Consider the following 21,636-nt stretch of genomic DNA (forward strand, 5'->3'; position numbering starts at 1 on the left):
TTGTGCATGTCTTACTGAAATACTTCTGCTAAGCATCTTTGTGTATATTAATACAGATTGTCTGTCTTTCTTGCTACTGTAAGTAAAGATAAAGGATGAAGCAAGATTTTTTTTGTAAAGGATGATAAAGGATGAGATAAAGGATGAAGCAGACTTTAATGTTACATCAGTCATTCACGTTAGTGCTGAGTAAACATATGCATCGTTATTGATACAGTTCACGAATCCTGCATGTGCACCACAACAAATTAGAAATAGACACATGGGTTTGTTGATGGACCAGAAAATATGATATATGCAGCATTCCAGTTTTTAGGCTGCATCCAAAAACCTAGGCAGCTGACTTGCTGCCTCGCTGCCTTATCAGACAATGGCTTGTTGTAAGGCAGTGTTTGTGCATGTAGGCACCCTCACGAAACTGCTGTCGGACAGACTTAAGGCAGTGTAACAGTTGAATGATTTACAGCAAAATATAGAGAGCTTTATTTAGAAATAAACAAATATTTAATTACTACATTAGTAATTTCTTGCTATAATGACTTCTGAAGTGGAAAATGTTGGTCAAAAGCATACATTTACACACAAACTGACCAGAAAACGCAACTGAAAGCCATCTTTTTTTATAGCTCAACTGACACTGAATGGAAAGCACAGCATTGTGGGATATCAGTGGTAGCAAAGGATACATGTATGCTGCCTTCAAAAATCAATCAGATGAAGGGATCTCAGGAGACAGGAAGTGAAGCTAACATTCGGGGAAGTGGATTAGATTTGGACGTGGCTTGATGTCTTGCTACCTTGAAATGTGTCCTCAGAAGGCAGCATTTTTCAGGATTCAGACAGAGCCTTATGATGCCCTTCACTCGCTAACTTCCCTCCATCTCGTTCGCGCGGCTGTGCATCGCTTACACTGTACGAGTGCACACTACTAGCGGAAACTTTGCAATGGACTGAATTGGAACGTCCTAAGTGCTTGATCACTTGGAATCCACAATGGAGTTGATTTATTATTTATTTATTCCCTTACAAAATGGTTTAATGTAACATTATATAGCCTATGTATGTGCTTGGGTTGTTTTAAATCTTAGAAAATAATAATTCATATATTTACAGAGCCTCTTACATGACATGCAAGAAAAAAAGGTAAATAGTGCGCACGATTTACTATTTTGTTCCTTCGATTTTTTTAATCGAGCGCACGCTATACTAATTCGTTCCCTCGATTTATAAAATGTGCGCATGATTTATAAATCGAGGGAATGAAATAGTAATTATGCGCACGATATAGCCTACTAGTTTTTTACTGCATGTCATGTGCGGGGCTCGGTATTAGTTGTTTTGTGGTGGTGTAAATTAAACGTGATATGCGGTAACATCATAATCGTGTTGCATTGTGGTATATAAAGTTGGCTGAAGTGTACATATGAAGTAGATTCGCTCCTGTGGTCAAAATAGGTCTGACTCGCCTCATCCACTTCACAAAGTGGAACGCATTTTAAAATGACGGCAGTGATTCCCCGAGGGGAAGTGATTAGGGAAAATCACAAGTGTGTGTCTATAAGCGGAATGGAACGCAGCCGTAGTATGAGCGTGTATGAATGTAATTAGGACACACTACAGCCCCTTTCACACTGCGATTCCGGCAAATACACAGATAATGCGACCCGGCATTTGTTCCCGGGCCGCTAGATTTGGTCCATTCACACTGCCAGCGAAATACCGTAATATGTGCGCTTTCACACACAACGCTTAACGGTCCCGGGTCGAGTTGACACGTGACATCCTTATGTGACGTATAATGGCGAGCAATCTCAGCTTCAGTGCGGATAGTAAGGAGCTCCGTGGTCTCGACTTGTGTCCAGTTTGCGCACATTTCTGCTTGTTTAATTTTAGTTTCTTTTGTATACGAACACCCTCTGCGTTTAATACACCGACTAGCTCTTCTGGCACTGCAGGGTTGTATTATTGAAAAAACAAGCTCTAGGAGTCGCACGATAACTACGTACACGTTGCGGCATTAGTTTCGGCTTTTGTTCACACAGCGCTCGTCCCGGGTCGAATACCGCAATATTACTAGGTCCTCGACCCGGGTCGAATTCGGTAATCAATGCCGGGACGTGGTTGTTTTCACACAGAAGGCGACCCGGCAATGTTCCGGGAATATAGCGGGTCCGACGGGCAGTGTGAAAGGGGCTTACATGTTTTCATTATCATGTGACCTACAGCATCCGTTACTTTGCTTCGCTGCCATTCACAAATCCTCTTCCATGGTCTCATAGGATAGTAGTGTCCATTGTAAACACACTTAAGAATCTCACCGGAAATAGTATCCAGGTACTTTTGCCCACTTTTTTATGAGTAGTGAATTCAGACATACTTCTTCTCATGCAGGCTACTGTTTTTCGCCTACTAAATGAAAAGTATGTGATTTAGGATGCAGCCTAAAGTTTTTCAAATATTTCATGAGACATTTAAAGAATAATTTATATATTGGAAAGAAATTTGCTTTACTGTTTTTTTTAACCTTCCATTTCCTTAATTTGTAGCCACTTAATAGGCTGCAACTCTTTTTTTAATTTTTTTATAGAAACCTCTGGACATTTTCCGAAGGTTATTTTCATCTTTACATTTAAACACTTGTGTCATGTGTAGCCTATTCGAGTAATTTTTCTATGAACATTATAGAAATGTTCGTCATTGACCCATATGCAGATATTAGTGTAGGATGGATAAAGAGTGTCATCCGCGGTGCTGAGATATAGGCTACGTCCAACGGCTTGCCATCTCCACAGCGAATTTACATCAGTTTAGTTCACCTGTCTTGATTTGATTGCGCTGCTAAACAATACACAATTTCGAGCTGAGATATTAAAATCATAAAGAAGAAGTTGAAAGCGGCAACCTGATATTAAGCTCTGTAGGAAAAGCCCTACTTCAATTAGTCAGTGAGTCACTGGAAAGCACTGCAGTAGTCACTGGTGTAACGGAGCGAAACAGACGGAGGAGGAATACGATCAGCTCGTCTGAAAGTATGAATGAAAACCGAGCCGAATCAATGTGAGCAACACCTGTGCTGAACAAGCATGCGTTTAATGTACTTTGGCGAATAAATGAGTTGAAAGCAGCTTAGATACAGTTTATAAACAGGGTATGAAAGGGTCGTGTGCACAGATTTGTATTTTCTCGCACGTGCACGCGCTCCTTTGCTGCGGCTCTAGTACACACAGATGTGTAACAAAAAACAGCATCAAAGCGCATTTTATCGTCAGACTGCATTATTTTTTGTTCATGCATAAAATAAAACATGCTCTTTAGCTTTACCAGCTCTGTTGTCATGTTCTGCTGTGTGGTGGCAATCATGTTTGCAGAATTCAGCGCCCAATTTCAGTAGGCTACCGATAGCTCCCAATGCAGTTCACTGCTCTTCCAGCACTTGAAAGCCTTGTTTGAGTTGGTGCTGCAAGTTGCTCTGCACACCCCACTGGCGGATCTCTTTAATAGGATGGTGTAGCCTAAAGTTGGCCATCTCTCTCTCTCTCTCTCTCTCTCTCTCTCTCTCTCTCTCTCTCTCTCTCTCTCTCTCTCTCTCTCTCTCTCTCTCTCTCTCTCTCTCTCTCTCTCTCTCTATGTGAATGTATATTGACCACATAAGATATTAATCAAGACACCACATTATTTCTGGCTTCAGACCTTTTTTCGACTTTCACTGTGTCTGAGCGATCACAAACTTGATTAACAGTGAGCTGGAAGTGTTCTGAGATAGATATAGACAGACAGACAGACAGACAGACAGACAGACAGACAGACAGACAGACAGACAGACAGACAGACAGACAGACAGACAGATAGATAGATAGATAGATAGATAGATAGATAGATAGATAGATAGATAGATAGATAGATAGATAGATAGATAGATAGATAGATAGATAGATAGATAGATAGATAGAGATATAGAAAAATTGAGTTGCAGTACTATTTAGATAGGAAATAGGCATAAATAATAAAATATTGATGCATCTAAAGGAAATATAAATTCCTTCATTTATCTAGTTAATTTATGTATGGCCTACTTAAATTTCCATCATGAAAAGCAGCCCTAGGACAGAGGTTTTCAATCTTTTATGCCATGGACCCCCAAATATGATTCCTCACTCAAGGGATCCTCATCCTAAAATGTAAAAGGCAGCTATATACAGGTCCTTCTCAAAAAATTAGCATATGTGATAAAAGTTCATTATTTTCTACAATGTAATGATAAAAATTAAACTTTCATATATTTTAGATTCATTGCACACCAACTGGAATATATCAGCTCTTTTATTGTTTTAATACTGATGATTTTCAGCACATGAAAACCCCAAATTCTCAAAAAATTAGCATATCATGAAAAGGTTCTCTAAACGAGCTATTAACCAGAGGTGGTAAAAGTACTCAAAAGTTATACTCGAGTGAAAGTATATATACCTAAATAAAAAAATACTCCAGTAAAAGTAGAAAGTCCTCCATTCAAACATCACTTGAGTAAATGTACAAAAGTATCAGATTTAAAAGGTACTCAAGTACCGAAAGTAAAAAGTAAATATTCAAATTAACTGTAAATATCAATAAGCAGATAAAATCTTTTGGGACTGATATGCAATGCTTTAATTGAACAAATGTTAAGATTAGATACTGCAAATAAGAATTTGTTAGATTTGCAATTAATAGGAGACAATGAAGCACCTTAACGCAGTATGGGGGTTAAACTTAAAATAGACATGTTCCATAACATTAGCTCCATAAAACAGATGAGGAGCAAGATACTATTAACTAATTCAAAATTAATTCAAAAGCCATAACCACAATGACATATTACGTAACAATTAGTTAATAGTCATGTGCCTCAACAAAAAAGTTATGATATAATTTTGCCAATTGTTATGATTAATGATTAATTAAACAGACAACAGAGAGTTGGAATGCATGGCTTTGAATACATGAATTTACATTATTAGTTAATGTAATATGTTATTAGGGAATTAATGATGTCATTTAATTAATAGCAATTCATATATTACTTAATCTATTAATCATAGAGAATGTTCATTAGTTGCTGATGCAGTAATCATTAATAAATGGTTTAGTTCTTCATTAGTAATACATTAACTCATGGTTATCTGTGCATTAGTTAGGCATGAATTATAATAGTGCACCTGTATTGTAAAATGTTACCGATGTTTTCATACTAAATAGTGTGCCGCAAAATAAAAAAGTTGGGGAAACACTGAGCTAAAGTTAGTGTGGCAAACCTGACTTGTCAGCTTTTCCAAGTCTATACCCGACTGGATCATCCATGACCGACCAGACCGGTTTGGAAATCAAGTGTAATAAATACTTAATACTTGGAGCGGGCATGGGGAAATGTATTGGAGTAAAAAGTACACTTTGCCTTTAATATTGTAGTGGAGTAAGAGTAAAAGTAGATGCAAATAAAATATACTCAAGTAAAGTACAGATCCCCGAAAAAAATACTTAAGTAAAGTATCAAAGTATTTTTACTTGAGTACTTACCACCCCTGCTATTAACCTAATCATCTGAATCAACTAATTAACTCTAAACACCTGCAAAAGATTCCTGAGGCTTTTAAAAACTCCCAGCCTGGTTCTTTACTCAAAACCACAATCATGGGTAAGACTGCCGACCTGACTGCTGTCCAGAAGGCCATCATTGACACCCTCAAGCGAGAGGGTAAGACACAGAAAGAAACATCCAGAGCCACCGTGCACAGGCGTTTGCAGGAAATGGGCTACAGGTGCCGCATTCCCCAGGTCAAGCCACTTTGGGCTACAGATAAGCAGCACTAGACTGTTGCTCAGCGGTCCAAAGTACTTTTTTTCGGATGAAAGCAAATTTTGCATGTCATTCGGAAATCAAGGTGCTAGAGTCTGGAGGAAGACTGGAGAGAAGGAAATGCCAAAATGCCTGAAGTCCAGTGTCAAGTACCCACAGTCAGTGATGGTCTGGGGTGCCATGTCAGCTGCTGGTGTTGGTCCACTGTGTTTTATCAAGGGCAGGGTCAATGCAGCTAGCTATCAGGAGATTTTGGAGCACTTCATGCGTCCATCTGCTGAAAAGTTTTATGGAGATGAAGATTTTGTTTTTCAGCACGACCTGGCACCTGCTCACAGTGCCAAAACCACTGGTAAATGGTTTACTGACCATGGTATTACTGTGCTCAGTTGGCCTGCCAACTCTCCTGACCTGAACCCCATAGAGAATCTGTGGGATATTGTGAAGAGAAAGTTGAGAGACGCAAGACCCAACACTCTGGATGAGCTTAAGGCCGCTATCGGAGCATCCTGGGCCTCCATAACACCTCAGCAGTGCCACAGGCTGATCGCCTCCATGCCACGCCGCATTGAAGCAGTCATTTCTGCAAAAGGATTCCCGACCAAGTATTGAGTGCATAACTGAACATAATTATTTGAAGGTTGACTTTTTTTTGTATTAAAAACACTTTTCTTTTATTGGTCGGATGAAATATGCTAATTTTTTTTGACATTTTGGGTTTTCATGAGCTGTATGCCAAAACAATAAAAGACCTGAAATATTTCAGTAGGTGTGCAATGAATCTAAAATATATGGAAGTTTAATTTTTATCATTACATTATGGAAAATAATGAACTTTTATCACATATGCTAATTTTTTGAGAAGGACAGTATTTGTCTGTATAATGACAAGATTTACACCGTGAAGAATAATATTGTAAAATAATCTCTTTATCTATATTGTTTGTTTGTTTTTATTTATTAAAAGACGATGTTGTTTATTATAAGCCTATTTAAATGTTTATTTTTTTACACTGCAGTTCTCTGAGTTAACTTTTTCCACAGAGATCTATATTAGCATTCACACATATTTCATACTTGTTGCACCAACACTGATATTTTCTGAAATCTGGTCTTATTACTTTATTTATGTTGTGTATTATTAAACATTTTGCTATTTTTAAATAACAGATCCAAACGAGATAGTGAAGAGGAGGCATTTGAAAAATTATTGTAATAATTTGACAGTTTTGTAATTCCATTTTATTATTATTATTATTATTATTATTATTATTATTATTATTAGAACAGTTTATCAAGTGAGAGAAATTGCATTAGCTTATGTCCAATTTGTTTATTGTAGGCCTACTGTGCACAGTGCACTGTATAGCTAGTAAAGACATTCTATAAGCCTACGTATTTTAAATTATTATAATAAATATTGCGGAATATCGTTTGTTGATGAAGACCCGATTGTCACGAAGTACAAGTACAACATAATAGACTCCAGGCTACAGTAGCCTATGGAACAGCAGACCCGCTGCCTGACTGTACGTTCTGCATCAACGTGCATACGTCAGCACGCCGAGCGGCTATGATTGGCTGGCGGGTAAATTTGAAACGCAACTCCTCTAGACGCTTACGTTAACAACACATCCGGGTAAACTTGGTTGAACAAACCGGTGCGGTGCTGTTGTCCCTGGAAAAAAAGTATCTTTTCAAGTTATAATCTTACGATACATTGTTTACACACAAGGCTGGGCGTCTACAACAGTCCGTAAGTTATAAGTTATTACGTTTACGTGACAAAACAATGTTTGTAGTGCTTGTTACGACGAGTCGTTTAGAAGACACATGCTAGTGTTTTACTGTAAGTTAAGTTAACGTTACTTCTGTTGTTCGCCATTGAACATGTTGTGAATTTAATATGGGTTCGGATGTCGTTGTTTAACTGTTACGGTTGTACTTTCATAATCCCAGCAAAAGCAGGTTTTACTACTTTTATTAACATTATTGAAGTGTATTGTACATTTATTTGTTTTCTATAAGTACGTTATTTTTCGCTATATTTTATCATTTTGTTATGCACTATTTTATATTGATACAACTTCTATTATAATGTATATCTAATCCAGATACATAATATTCATCATTGACCACGCCCCCAATATTTTAAATGACTGGAAACCAGAGATATCCAAACAGTGGAATGTGTGTTCTCAAAATATTAACAATATTCATATGCCAAACGTCTTTTTAAGCTGAAATAAAATGCTGGATCTCAAAAAATATTAATGGAAGCAAAATAAATCTGATTCTTTGATCCAGTGCTCACAGTTAAAAATTATTTTCTGCAATGCAGGAGGACATGGAGACTGCTGTGATGAATCTTCACAGTGTTTTTGAAAGCCTGCGGGCACAAGCTGAGGTTCTCAATGAAAGCATTGAGCCCCGTAAGTACTAGCTGTGTTGAATATTTGAAATAAAATGCATGCTTTAGTAGTTCAGTTCACCAATGTCTCAATTTCTCTCCCACTGAATATTCACTGCAATCCTTTCTCATTGTCAGAGTTCATTCAGATGGCCCTGAACTTTGAGGACAGTCGCCGTAAATGGCTGAGAATCGAGCATGAGCTGAATGCATGTAAGGAGGTGCTCACCAAGGCTGAGACAGAGCGAGGAGCGCTAGAGGTCAAGCTCAAACATGCCCGCAACCAAGTGGATGTGGAGATCCGTCGGAGACAGAAAGCCGAGGCTGACTGTGCAAAACTGGTTTGTAGACCTCTTTTTTCATGGTACTTGTGATGTAGACCTGTTTTGTAAATTTGGGCTCAAATCAGACATTCCCTTTTATTCTTCTACAGGACCGTCAGATCCAGCTCATTCGGGAGCTTTTGGTGTCTGAAGGCTCCAGTAACAGCATCCAGTTAAATGAGGAGCAGCGCTCCGCTCTGGCCTTTCTGAATGCCCGTTCCCAGAATCCCACAAACCTCAACACTAGCCGTCGGTAGGAGAATAAGCTACCCATTTTTATTCCGTAATATGATGTTTGGAGTCTTTTATTCCATTATTTTCTAATATTAGGTGTTTTGTGTAAGTATTGAGGCATGACTTTCAATTATTTCTTCAGTTAAACTGCATAGGGATTGGCAATTTAACCTAAATGTATTTATATGTGCCATTTAAAGTTGCCATTAAAGGCACAGTATATAAGATTTTTGAATTAAATATCCAAAAAGCTCTAGAACAATGTTATATATTACTTATATATAGTGCTTACATTATCCCAAATATTTTATGAATGTTTAAAACCAGAGAAATAAGCAATTTTAACCAGGCCATGGACCGTGTCTGTACGTCACTAATCAATGACTTCATATCATACCACGTTCCCCTTTGATTTCTGAAACCAAAGAAACTTTAATATGATTTATTAGACAGGTGAGGAACTGTTTGGATATATTCATCGACAGAAAATCATTGTCATATAGCTCAACACAGTAAGTGCTGTATAAATATGTTTAGGCCTGTCGCGATAGTCAATAAATCAATTAATCGCATAATTTAAATTTCCATTTGCATGCTTGCTTGTTTTCCTCGTCTCTCATGCTGACTGCGCGCGTGCCTCATCCATTTGGGGAGGTGTTTATACTCGACACGCAGACTGGGTGCTGGCATAATGAGATGTCTGGATTCGCCTGGAACTACTTGCTTCTTCGTTTGCGGAGTTACAGAATTTGACGTGCACACCACCAAGCAAAAGGGGGTCTCGCGCACTCAGCGCTGGCGTCATTCTTACCGCGTACACCCTTGTGCGGACGCGTCAAGTATAAACAAGGCTTAAAGCTACACTGAAGTTGGCAGTTTGATAAATACAAGTTAACTTTTCAGTTCAATCTTTGTGCGCTATAAAGGCACTTAGGGTGTACTCACACTAGCCAGTTTGAACCGTGCCCGAGTGCGTTTGACTACCAAAGCGCAGTTCGTTTGACTAGTGTGAGTGCTCCGAACGTGCCCGGGCTCGGCACGATTAGCCGGCCCTGAAAAGCAAATAAATGAAAAGCATGTCGTCAATGTCTTCTCTCTTAAAATCTCACCTAGCTTTCCTCAGAGATGGTCAAGTCTAGTTTGTGCATGATCACATGATATAACTAAGCTATATATCATATGCTGAAGTAAATTTCTGGAGTGTTAACGAGTAAAAGAAAAAAACAACAACAAGAACCGAAAACCGTGATACAACATCGTGGGTTTGAACACAATCATCAGTTGCAGTTTTCATCCATTTTAATTATTGTTTTTGATATTTATGTAAGTGCATTTATTGTTAACTGACTGACAGTCCATTGCTTTTTATTGCTTTTGGTTGTTTTGTTTATTTATTGAGTTAAAATGTTTTTTTATTTTCAGTTTAAAATAGTCTTTAGCAGGGTGTCCGCGGGGTTTTAAAAAGTATTAAAAAGTGATAAATCTAAATTGTCAAATTTAAGGCCATTAAAAGTGTTAAATGTGGACTCAGAGGTATTATTTTTTCAGACTCAGGTGTCCTATTCTGATTGAAACTCTATCTGCTGCGTTCGTGTTAGTTAGTTTAGATATGGGCTTTAGCATATCTGGGCTCATAATCAAAGATCTTTGGTCTCCGTCTCGGCGTGTGTTTGATGCTGACGTCATATTCAGCGGTCGTTCGGCATCATCTCAGAGCACTGCGCACTCAACAGAAGGGGCTGGCTTACGGTTTATTTTAAACTTGCTTCAAGGCATATCTTCAAAGACTATCCTCATAAGAGCAATCTTAAACGATTTATATAAAGTCTAAAATGAACCAAAAGAGTTGTGAGAGAATGAGGCGCGATCCACAGACAGTAAACAGTGAGATCCGCGGGTCTGTCTGCTCTTAAAGGGACAGCAGCCAATAAAGCTTCCTGTCAGTAAAGTTAAAGAACAAAGGGAACAGAGAAAAGGACTCGCTGCTCTCGACTAAATAACTTTTATTGCTTTAATAAGGATTAACTATTTAATTTATAGTTTATGCAGTGCAGACTGCAGATAACTTTGATAACTATTAAATATCTGTATATTTCCTAACTGTTCAGACAGGAAGTAAACATGACATTTATTATGGGTTTATGTTAGCATTGTTTTAAGTTTACTTAAATTAAAAACTGTACAATTTTTGAAGCCTAATAATAAATGTAAAAAATAAATAAATCAGTAGCTGTATTAATATCACTAAAACTGGTCTTCATTCAGAACAAGATGCCATTTAAACAAGTATTTAAAATATACCGTATTTTCCGGACTATAAGTCGCATTAGGGCAGAGCGGGAGCCGCGCGCGCATGCCAGCACCTGCTCGTGTGCACTCGCTCGCGCCCGCTTCACCGCATAACCCGAGCAGAAGAAAGAAAGTTTGAAGTGAGTGAGGAACTTGTAAGGGACAGGTGAAAAGCAGAGGTTACTTTAACTGTGATGAAGAAGAAAAAGAAATCTACTTGCGGACTGTAAGCAAGATGGCCAGAGCTGAAGGAACGAGTCCACAGAGGCTTGAACTCTCTGGCGGGAGAGGCTCTGCCGCGCGAGACGAACGCTGTGAGAATCGTTCTCCGCTGCATATTTTATTACATGCTGTTTGTATTTTGCAGAATAAGATTTTCTTTATGGGGGCATTTTGTTTGTGTTCAGTCTTTCTAAGTTGTTGTCTTTAAGTTAATATTAGGCTACAGGAGCAGCATAGAGCGCATTCTCGCGGCTATTCTTATTCTTGTCAGTCAGTATGAATTAAATTTGATATATAAGTCGCACCTGACTATAAGTCGCAGGACCAGCCAAACTGAAAAAAAGTGCGACTTATAGTCCGGAAAATACGGTACTGTCTTCTGTTTCTACATTAATTAGATTAACTGTGAAATTATTATATTAAAAAATATATTAAAAACGTACAAAAACATTTCTTTTTTATTGCGATTAATCACAGAAAATGTGTGATTAATCTAGTTATAGTTTTTAATCGATTGACAGCACTAGTTTTTAGTATTTTGTTAAACTCAACAACTAATCACAGTTATAGAAATGTAATATTTGGCTCAGGTTTTGTTGTTGGAAAAAAACAACATAATTTAATTGTTGCATTACCAATTATTAATGTAAATCAAATGTGTGTGCAGTAATGCTTCTCCTTCACCAGCCTTTGTGAATGTTGAGATGTGTTTTACTGTGAATGAATGATAACTTATGACAGATTTCCTCCTGCTGTCGATTTAAATCTATTCTGTTTTGTATGTTATATTTGTCAAAATCTGTGTGAATAATAGAAAGGTCGCTGATTAACACTTGCAATTCAGTGTCGTGATGTTTTACAAAATATTCTGAAGGTAGTAAAAAGGTATTAAAAAGTAGTAAATTTAACTTAAGGATTGCTGTATATACCCTGTTTAGAAATAAGTTTATCTTTGAAAAGGTGTACATGCATTATGCTATTATCATTAGTTTAGATGAAAATGGTCTCAGAATGACAATAGTATCGTTTATTGCAATCATTTCTTGGCCAATTTATCGTCCAGTCAAATTTGTTATCATGACAGGCCTAAATCTGTTTTCTTGATGTTACCACGAGTACGGTACTCGTGGTAAAATCCCTAATATCGATCTAGGTTACTGCAGTGTGCAACAAGTGTCTCAGTACTCGGAGAGGGAACGCACAGAGTAGCATTATAACATATCTTTCAACACACTGAAATCCAATATCTGTTTTATCTAAATGATAAAACTGCTGCGTATGCATGACTGGAAAAAGGTTGTCTGCAGCATTATAAAAGCGCCACAAAATCCAGGCGCCATCAAGCTATGCCTTTGCTTTGAATAAGCTCTAGTAGAAAAAAATTACATATTGTGGCTTTAAATAAATAAAAATTAAGCCCATCTATTTACTAAATTCATGAAATAGATCTTATTGTGTACATCCCATTCGTATTGAATTTTTTACTTTTAGATTTTTTTGACCTCATAATGTTCACCTCAAACGACAGACTTCTCTCTGGTGACGTATGCCAGACTTCATTAATCATTTAGTACGTTTGTTACTCAATCATCAATCATTTTTTACATGTGACGAAACATTTAGCTCATGAGACAGGACAGGAGATAAGATTTTGGCACTGTTTTTAAGAAATCCTCAATGACATTTCATGACTGGAAAAATAGTCTGCAGGTATATTTTGAAGTGCTTTAACTAATCATACTTTCTACGAATAAATGAATTCTAATATGCATTGAAAGACAGCAATATACAAGCACTGTAACAAACATGATTTCCCATGAGTCTCTTCAGACCTTACTGTACATGAATTATGAGCTTCCAAAACTTCTGACGGAGGCTGTATGAACTCCTAATTAAACTCTGTGGCGAGGTGAACGAGCGAGAGACATGAGAGGAGCGAGTGAGACCGGGGATGTGATTGCAAAAGAGCGTCACCTGCGAGCCACACCGGTCTTGAGTCCTCTCATGAGGGAGCTCGGAGGCATTTAAGGACGAGCGACACCAGTCAAGGACGAGAGAGGACCAGGCCTGGACGTTGAGTTTTGTTTATGTTTTATGTGTGTGCGGGCAGTCGTCCGTGAGGGGCTGCCCACGCTTTCGTTTTGTTTATTTAATAAAAGTTGTGGAATGTTCGCCGATTCCCGCCTCCTTCCTTCCCATTTAAGAACGTTTTTTAATTGGTGCCGAAGCCCGGAAGGAATGAGGACTCGAGTCCGGTGTTGCTCGCAGGTGACGCTCTTTCGCAATCGCATCCCCGGTCTCACTCGCTCCTCCCATGTCTCTCGCTCGTTCACCTCGCCACAGAGTTTAATTAGGAGGTCATACAGCCTCAGTCAGAAGTTTTGGAAGCTCATAATTTTTTTTTAGAATGCAATAAAGAGAGGCCTATTTTTTAAGTAGTATCTTTTATTATAGTCCTTCAAAAAGAATAGTGGTGCTGCTTTAAAGTCCTAGAATGTCTTTTTACAGTGACTGTACAAACCCTGAAATAAGACCTATTCTTACAGAAATCGTGTTAATATGATTGAATCATAAAAAGTTATAGTATTATATAATTGGTTCAGCTTGAGTGACATTAGAAAGAAAGAAAAAAACAGTTGTGGAGAAAAGTAAAAAAAAAAAACATTTATTACAAAATGGTTAAGATGGTTGTTTTGTCTTTAGACTTTTGAAGCATTTAATGGACTGTATCTTCAGATTTAATTAAATGTCATAGAAGAACTGGTAGGGTTTTTATGATTGAATTGTTTTTTTCTGCTGTAACCAAATTTCGTTTTTCACACTGTCTCTTCTAGCCTGACCACCATTGATGAATCGGCGTCTATCTTGTCAGACATCAGCTATGATAAAACGGATGATTCTTTGGTATGTCATTTCCTTAAATATTATCTTGTCTATTCCTGTCTCAAACCTGACAGAGAGAAGGAGAAACATTTTAAATAAAATCTAACGTTTTCATTTTTTTACACTGACTCATCCTTTATTGATTTAATTTGTTGTTGTTGTAATATTTTAAATGACTTTTCTTTTAAATAAAGGACTGGGACTCTTCTGCAGTCAGGACTGTTCGTCTTAAAAAAAGACAAAAGAGAGTAAGTTTCCCAATAATTCCACATTTAATCAAATCGCTTCCAAATTACTATCAATATCTGATTATTTAATCTCAATGCAGCGCTCCTCCCGAAACCACACAGAAGGCCCTCCTGCTGGTCCCAAAAGGTCCCGTTCCACCGGCCGCACCTCTGAGAAGGTAAGAGCTGCTTACATAAGCACATGACTGACTGTTTAATATTGGAGAAAGACTTTTTAGTATAAAGGCTCCCTGTAGGGCTTTGCTTTAGTCATGAGAAGTATAATGTTTCCATAACTCTCCCCAGTCACTACAACCTATTGAAGTGTAAATAGTGGAAGATTTTGTCTTCTCTTGACATTGTGAAAGCCAAGTTAATTAGTTATTCCCTGGTTGATTTTGATGTTGTATGCTGTTAATGTCCAGTTAAGACCACCATTTTTTGGGTAAATCTGTTGTAAGTTAGAATTTTTTTGACAATTAATTAATTCGAGGCACCTTTAATCAGGGTAATGAGTCTCTGGTGGCTAAGACCACTGTGACGGTGCCTGCTGATGGAGGACCGATTGAGGCTGTCACCACAGTGGAGGCTGTTCCGTACTGGACCAGGAGCCGCAGAAAGACTGGTAAGCTCACTTTACTACATTTATTATTGTCGTTTGTGAGGGCGCTAGTGCAGAGTAAGAATATTTGCATGAGTCATTAATTATGCAATTTTTGCTATTGACTGAATAATAATGTGCAGGCTGCTCCGCAGGAGTCATGATATGTGGTTGCCATATCATAAATGTGTGTTGTTTTATTAAACGGGGTCAAAGATTAATTTTTTTAATAATTGATGTGGTCTTCAGGACCCTGGGGTGTTTTAAATTGACCCCTTGTTGAGTCTTCAGCCTGGTACTATATTTATTTATATTCGTTTCTTCATGAGAGATCTGTATGGGCTTTTTTTTTTTTCTGATCATTTCTCACACCCCAAGCCTTTGCATTTCTGTTTAAGTATTCTGCTGTAGTGAGTGCTTCTCTCTGCTTCGTTCTTCAGCTGCTCTGGATTGGGACACTGCTGACACCGACTCTGTTCAGTCAATGGATGTGTTTAAGCATCCCAGTCAGCCCAATAGAGAGAGCAAAGCAGAGCCCAGCACTCCCCAGGGCAACGGAGGTGTCCGTCTGCATGAGTTTGTCTCCAAAACGGTATGATGCGCTGTTGCATACAAATCTTTCTAAGATGTGAAGGTGCACTTATCCTGACACATTGCTCTTAAGTGTAGTGTTGTTTTCTCCACCCATTTAATGCAGTTATACAATTTGATAAGTCAGGGTTTCCCAAAATGGGGTTTGCATGGGAACTAGTTGATGTAAAAGCTAATAATTAAAAATGCAAAACGTTAAAAAAAAAAAATTGAAGTAAAAACAATTTTATAGTTTTACTTGCATGTCATTTGACCGTCACCCAACAACAGAAACCTGTTGACATGCAGATGTGTTAAATGAAAAATATTGAAGTCAGCATTAAATTAAGTCTATTGTATCTATTTAGATCTTATCTTGAATTATTCATCAACATGCAGTCCAAATTTGACCTCGTAGTTTATTTAAAATGACAACTGGACTATCCCGGTTAAAGGACAGACTTCTCTCTAGTGACACATGCTAAACTTTTTCAAGCGTTTAGGCCTCAACTCTAAAAGCTCGCATTGAGATCTAGAATGATCTGACCACCCCCACCTCCCCACCCCACCCTACGTTTAACTCTGTTTAAAAAAGCTGTTGCAATTTCTGTTACATTGTGATTAAGGGTGTACTCCTCACATTAGGTGGTCTGAATCGTGCTGATGCACGTTTGACCTCCAAAGTCTGGTTTGTTTTACTAGTGTGATTGCTCTGTACCGTACCTGGGTGCCGTATGTTGAACCGTGCTCGGGCATGAAACAATAGGGCTCAGGCACTGTACGCATGTATTGTAATTGCATGAAACAGCTACTACTCTTGTTTGCTAGTCCTCCTTGTGACGACATCTTCCAATATTACATGGGTTTAAAATGGGTCTGGTTCTCACCTTATTGATGAACATTATTTTTTTGTTTGCGAGTAAAGCTGCAAATTCCTCCATCAACATCAGCTAATAATCTTCTGATATGCACACATTGAAAAGTAAAACAAATGTAAAATATGTTTAAAACAAAAAGTTAAAATTGCTGTTCTGTGTAAGTGATAAGTCTGTTAACTAAAAAGCTTTTCTTTCTGTTTTCCGTAACAAAAAGTTTAATCGAAATGACAAGTGTGCTCTGGTCCAGAACAGAGAGCAGATCAGCAGGGGAGTTGAAAGGGGGGTCACATTTGGTACAAGACAACATGCATTGTGTCTTAAAGTAAAAAAAAAAAAAAAAGTAAAAACTTAAAGTATTTAGTTGAAGTGCCTCCTAAACTTAAGACAAAGGAGTTTGTTAGACAAAAAATAATCCCTGGGATATGTGATGAGTGCTGATATAATGCCAAACAATTTCCGTTATCATAGTAAAAAGCAAATATCTGTCCATCCCAAATAAAAATAAATGCTCTGCAAGATATAAAACTGACACAAAACAATTTGATTTCCCATTATAATCAGTGAAGTTGTCTGTATAGGTTAGCAGTGGCCCATGGGCCATGTAGTCCTCACAGCTCATTTATGCCTGGCTGTTTTTTAGGTGATCAAGCCAGAATCTTGTGTGCCATGCGGTAAGAGGATCAAATTTGGGAAGCTCTCTCTAAAATGCAGGGACTGCCGTGTTGTGGCCCACCCCGAATGCCGCGAGCGCTGTCCTTTGCCCTGCATTCCAACCATGACTGGGACTCCAGTCAAAAGTGGAGAGGTGACAAATCTATATGAAGCCTTATCATCCAACTTGTGTTTTGTGTGCCTTTTTTACATGCTGATATTTCAAGATTGAACTAAGTGGCTGTGTGGCTAAGTGTTGTACTCCTTAATTTAATTTTTTTAAACATCGATTTTCAATAGGGCACCCTCGCAAGCTACGTGTCCTCCACCTCTCCCATGATCCCTTCACTAGTGGTGCATTGCGTTAATGAGATTGAGCAGAGAGGCTTACATGAGGTAAATTGATAAAGATTTCTGAATTCAGTCTGGAACACTGAACAACAAGACCAATATGTTCTGAAAACCTGCATATCCCTTCGGCAGACTGGTCTGTACCGGCTTTCTGGCTCGGATCGAGTGGTCAAGGACCTGAAAGAGAAGTTCATTCGTGGGAAAACTGTGCCTTTGCTCAGCAAGGTGGATGACATCCATGCCATCACTGGCCTCCTCAAGGACTTCCTGCGGAACCTCAAAGAACCCCTGCTAACCTTCCGCCTCAACCGTGCCTTCATGGATGCTGCTGGTTAGTGTTGCTGTATGAATGTACACATCCATTCAAAAGTTTAGGATCAGTTTCTCATGCTCACGAAGACTGCATTCATTTAATAAAAAATACATATAGTTAAAACATTTTTAAAAAAAACTAATAAAGCTATGTTTTATTACTCCAGTCCTCAGTGTCACATGATCGATCATTCTAATATGCTGATTTTCTGCTCAAGAAGCATTTCTTGTCAGTGTTTGGTTATCAACAGTTGTGCTGCTTAAAGGGATAGTTCACCCAAAAATGAAAATTACCCCATGATTTACTCACCCTCAAGCCATAGAACATTCTTCTTTCAGATGAATACAATTGGAGTTATAACAAAAAAAGTCCTGGCTCTTCCCAGCTTTATACTGCCATGCTTGGATTAGCCAGGATGTTTTTAAAATAAAAAAAAATAACTGATTGTATTAATCTGAAAAAGTAATACACCTAGGATGGCTTGAGAGAAAGCACGTTTTTGGGTGAACAATCTTTTTAATATTTTTTTGCGTGTTTGTTTAAAAAAAAAAAAAAAAAAAAAAAAAAAAATATATATATATATATATATATATATATATATATATATATATATATATATATATATATATATATATATATATATATATATATATATATATATATATATATATATATATAGTTGAAAAGAACAGCATTTGATCAATTGAATGTGTCCTTGCTGAATAAAAGTATTTATTTCTTTAAAAATCGTACTGACCTTATGTTGAACAGTGGTGTACTTGAGAAGATGAGTGTGTTAATATTAGTACACTCGATATTAACATTAATTCTGTTCTCACAGAGCTGTCTGATGATGACAACAGTATTGCCTTGATATATCAGAACATCAGTGATCTTCCACAGCCCAACAGAGACACTCTGGCCTTCCTTGTCATTCATCTGCAGAGGTAAACCTACACAATATCTGATTGTATTGTATGCTTTATTGCCTATGGCATTTGCAAATACTACTTCATTCTAAAAGCCAGCACTTACATTTGTAACATTTTTTAAAAGGTTTACTTTTTGATTTTTCTTTTTTAATTACCATAATTGCCATTGTTTCTACAATAAAATAACATTCATATTATTACAGAATTGTTACCAGGATAATATGTATGAATCCTGGAAGCACTTTTTAAAATGTAATTTCCAAATGTTTTGTAGTTTCCCACTTTTTAACACCAACAGCAACTGTATACAATGTAACGTGGTGCTAAAGAAGAAATATTAAGTCCATTTCCACCAAATAAGCTATTACTTATCATTTTATTATAATTTTCCTCAATTTAATAATGTTATCAATCCAGCTTAATTTGGAGCAACATTTTTGGATATTAAAACCCAACACTTCCCTTGGAAGGCAGTCTTTAGGCTGCGAGTGTTAATATTTAACTTGGGTATTATTTGTCATCCTTAGGGTGGCCCAGAGCACAGATACAAAGATGGACAGCACTAATCTGGCTCGTGTATTTGGACCCACAATTGTGGGTCATGCTGTGCCCGACCCTGAACCAATGACCATCCTTCAGGACACAAAACGACAGCCAAAAGTAAGTGCAAATGGCTAAAGGGCCTCACTTTTCTTTTTTGCCCATTGAGTCTAGTTTGTAAATGTATAGTGTTTTGGACCACAGTTTTTCAACAGGCTGTTTCTCGTTCTCTCAGGTGGTTGAGCGTCTTCTCAGTCTGCCAGTGGAGTACTGGAGTCAGTTTATGATCAACGACCAAGCTCACAACAATCACATGATCATTGAGAATGCCAATGTCCATGCAACTCCTGATCAGAAAAGTATACATTTCACATCTAAACATTAAACGAAAATCTATTTTCACGATCGGGATATTCTATAACGACATGCTTGCTTCCTTTGTACTGTAGCAAGTATGTTCGGGCCTGTTACAACTCCTGACCAGCAGATGAGCAAGACCCCATCGTCCAGCTCTCTCTCCCAACGCATGAAGAACGCAACTCTCAACGCAATCACTCCAAAGTATGTTTAAACCTTACCCGGTTTCATAGTATTATGGCACACTGCTGTTCGAGTATTTGTGAACTTACCATTTTGAACAATCGTCCTGTTTTCAGGTTTGCTAGCAGGAGCAGAGCTGCAGTCAGCGCCCCACGCCAGGGGAACTTCTTTGCCTCTCCTCTCCTAAAGTAGCCTTGAACCAGTTCATCTTTTCATGGCTAAGAGGTTTTTTTCTTTGGGAAACAGCTGCAATATATTACATTGTCCTACATTTATATTGTGTATCCGGTTTGTCCATCAATTCAAACCATTTTAACGCTACTCCTCTTTTTATGTTTAGTTTCCTACTATTTGTATTTTAGTCACTTTTAAATGTTTTAATGTACTATTAACATCCTCAAAACCAAAGCGATGGGCTGATAAAAGGACTTCCATCACTCGCTAAATCCTCATAGAATAACAGAATCTGCATCAGTCTGGGAGTTCTTTATCAAGATACCTAAACTTGATTGCAGCATCTAGAACAAAAAGTTTATGCTTTATGCAATATTTGTATAGCCTAATTTGCAACTGTAACCTTGTTTGTATATTCTAATGTTATGCTGTACATGGAACAACGAGCAAAATCTCAATCTCTTGAAGGATGTAGAATCAGACTTTTCTATATAGTGTAAACAGCCAGTAGGTGTAATACAGAATTTGTGTTGATGATGATGCTGCTGATGTTTTGAATTTGTCTAAACAATCTATTTGTGCGATAATTATATGCAGTTTGCATGCAAAAACACTTGGTTGTCATGATTGGGCATTTTAGCTTTTATAATTGTTTTTGATCATAAATGTACATGGCCAGAATTCTTTCAGATTTTCTCCACGGCATTGATTTGTCTATATGCAGTTCTGTCTCAATTTATTGAGTTGTTTACCGTATTTAAAGTAGAAACAAAAAAAAGTTCCCTCTGGGAGAATTGCCTGATTTTGAAGCAATAATGTACCTATAGTATAAAAGACATACTGGTTTGATGCTTTTCACTGTATGCAATTGATCAGTAGCAGTAGTTTTGTGCAGCACTGGCCTGTCAAGTTTTCATTGTTTCAAAAGAGCAAATGTTTGCTATACGGAACATGGGAGTTGATTTTATCAATTCTAGTTTATTTTCAATTTGAGTGGTGTGACCTTTTGTAAGACTTTTGTGCTGTTTGTAAAATACATTCATTTATTGCAAGTCCTTCGTGTCTTTTCTTTTGACACTGCATTGGGGTTTAGGGTCAGAAGTGGTAAAATGTAAATGTTCACATTTAAAATATGGTACAAATCACTGAGGCACAAACTGCCGGAATATAAGACTGGGTAGTTCAATCAATGGAAAAAGAAGCATTGATAGATTTCATAAAGTTCTTGTGGATTACAAAGTAAACTGGCCAGTTGTTCAAAAGTAATCAGATTGGATTGGATCAAATTTTGATATATAGTTTGTTCAAAACAAAAAAAAGGATTCTGAAATCAGATCACAAAATCCAATCTTGATTTTAATGTGGATCAAATCATCAGTTTATGTTAAAAAATCTGAAAAGGTGTGTATCTGGATCAGGGTGATCCGATCCAATCCAATTTTGCTTTGAAAAACCAGCACAATAGTAAGCTGGATTACCTGATCCTGGATAGTTTGGGAATTCCAATCCAGATCATTCTGATCCAGATTAAACATTTTGAACAACTGACCCTAAAATTACTGAAATTGTTATAAATAAAGAAACTTGATTTAGGACTGAGGACATCCATATACTTTTTTTTTTCTACTCGCACTTGGGTGTCTAATAATTAATTCACATAAACTC

General features: G+C 37.5%; 2 protein-coding genes across 2 annotated transcripts in view; one reads left to right on the plus strand and one right to left on the minus strand.

Moving 5' to 3' along the window:
* Positions 1 to 3,521, minus strand: part of LOC137078479 (inactive dipeptidyl peptidase 10) — a 67,799-nt gene extending 64,278 nt beyond the window's left edge. Inside the window, 1 exon segment of the mRNA XM_067445776.1 lies at positions 3,322 to 3,521. Within this exon segment, the coding sequence (XP_067301877.1) occupies positions 3,322 to 3,360 (39 nt within the window). The 5' untranslated portion in view covers positions 3,361 to 3,521.
* A 3,934-nt stretch (positions 3,522 to 7,455) lies between these two features.
* Positions 7,456 to 21,607, plus strand: racgap1 (Rac GTPase activating protein 1). Its single transcript, XM_067445777.1, has 17 exons — positions 7,456 to 7,589; positions 8,175 to 8,265; positions 8,382 to 8,584; positions 8,677 to 8,819; positions 14,146 to 14,215; positions 14,389 to 14,442; positions 14,523 to 14,600; positions 14,929 to 15,046; positions 15,463 to 15,614; positions 17,111 to 17,275; positions 17,422 to 17,517; positions 17,605 to 17,803; positions 18,627 to 18,732; positions 19,245 to 19,377; positions 19,493 to 19,616; positions 19,707 to 19,818; positions 19,914 to 21,607. Exons 2-17 carry the CDS (start codon positions 8,181 to 8,183, stop codon positions 19,987 to 19,989), a joined length of 1,914 nt encoding a protein of 637 aa, XP_067301878.1. The 5' UTR covers positions 7,456 to 7,589; positions 8,175 to 8,180; the 3' UTR covers positions 19,990 to 21,607.
* Positions 21,608 to 21,636: the final 29 nt, after the last annotated feature.

Source organism: Pseudorasbora parva, chromosome 6 (assembly GCF_024679245.1).
Source record: "Pseudorasbora parva isolate DD20220531a chromosome 6, ASM2467924v1, whole genome shotgun sequence".
NCBI classification, from domain to species: Eukaryota; Metazoa; Chordata; class Actinopteri; order Cypriniformes; family Gobionidae; genus Pseudorasbora; species Pseudorasbora parva.

Coding starts and splice junctions, on each gene's coding strand:
- racgap1 (XM_067445777.1), top strand. CDS start 8,181: ATGGAGACTGCTGTGATGAATCTTCACAGTGTTTTTGAAAGCCTGCGG. Junction 8,266..8,381: donor CAATGAAAGCATTGAGCCCC/GTAAGTACTAGC, acceptor TCTCATTGTCAG/AGTTCATTCAGATGGCCCTG. Junction 18,733..19,244: donor CTTGTCATTCATCTGCAGAG/GTAAACCTACAC, acceptor TGTCATCCTTAG/GGTGGCCCAGAGCACAGATA.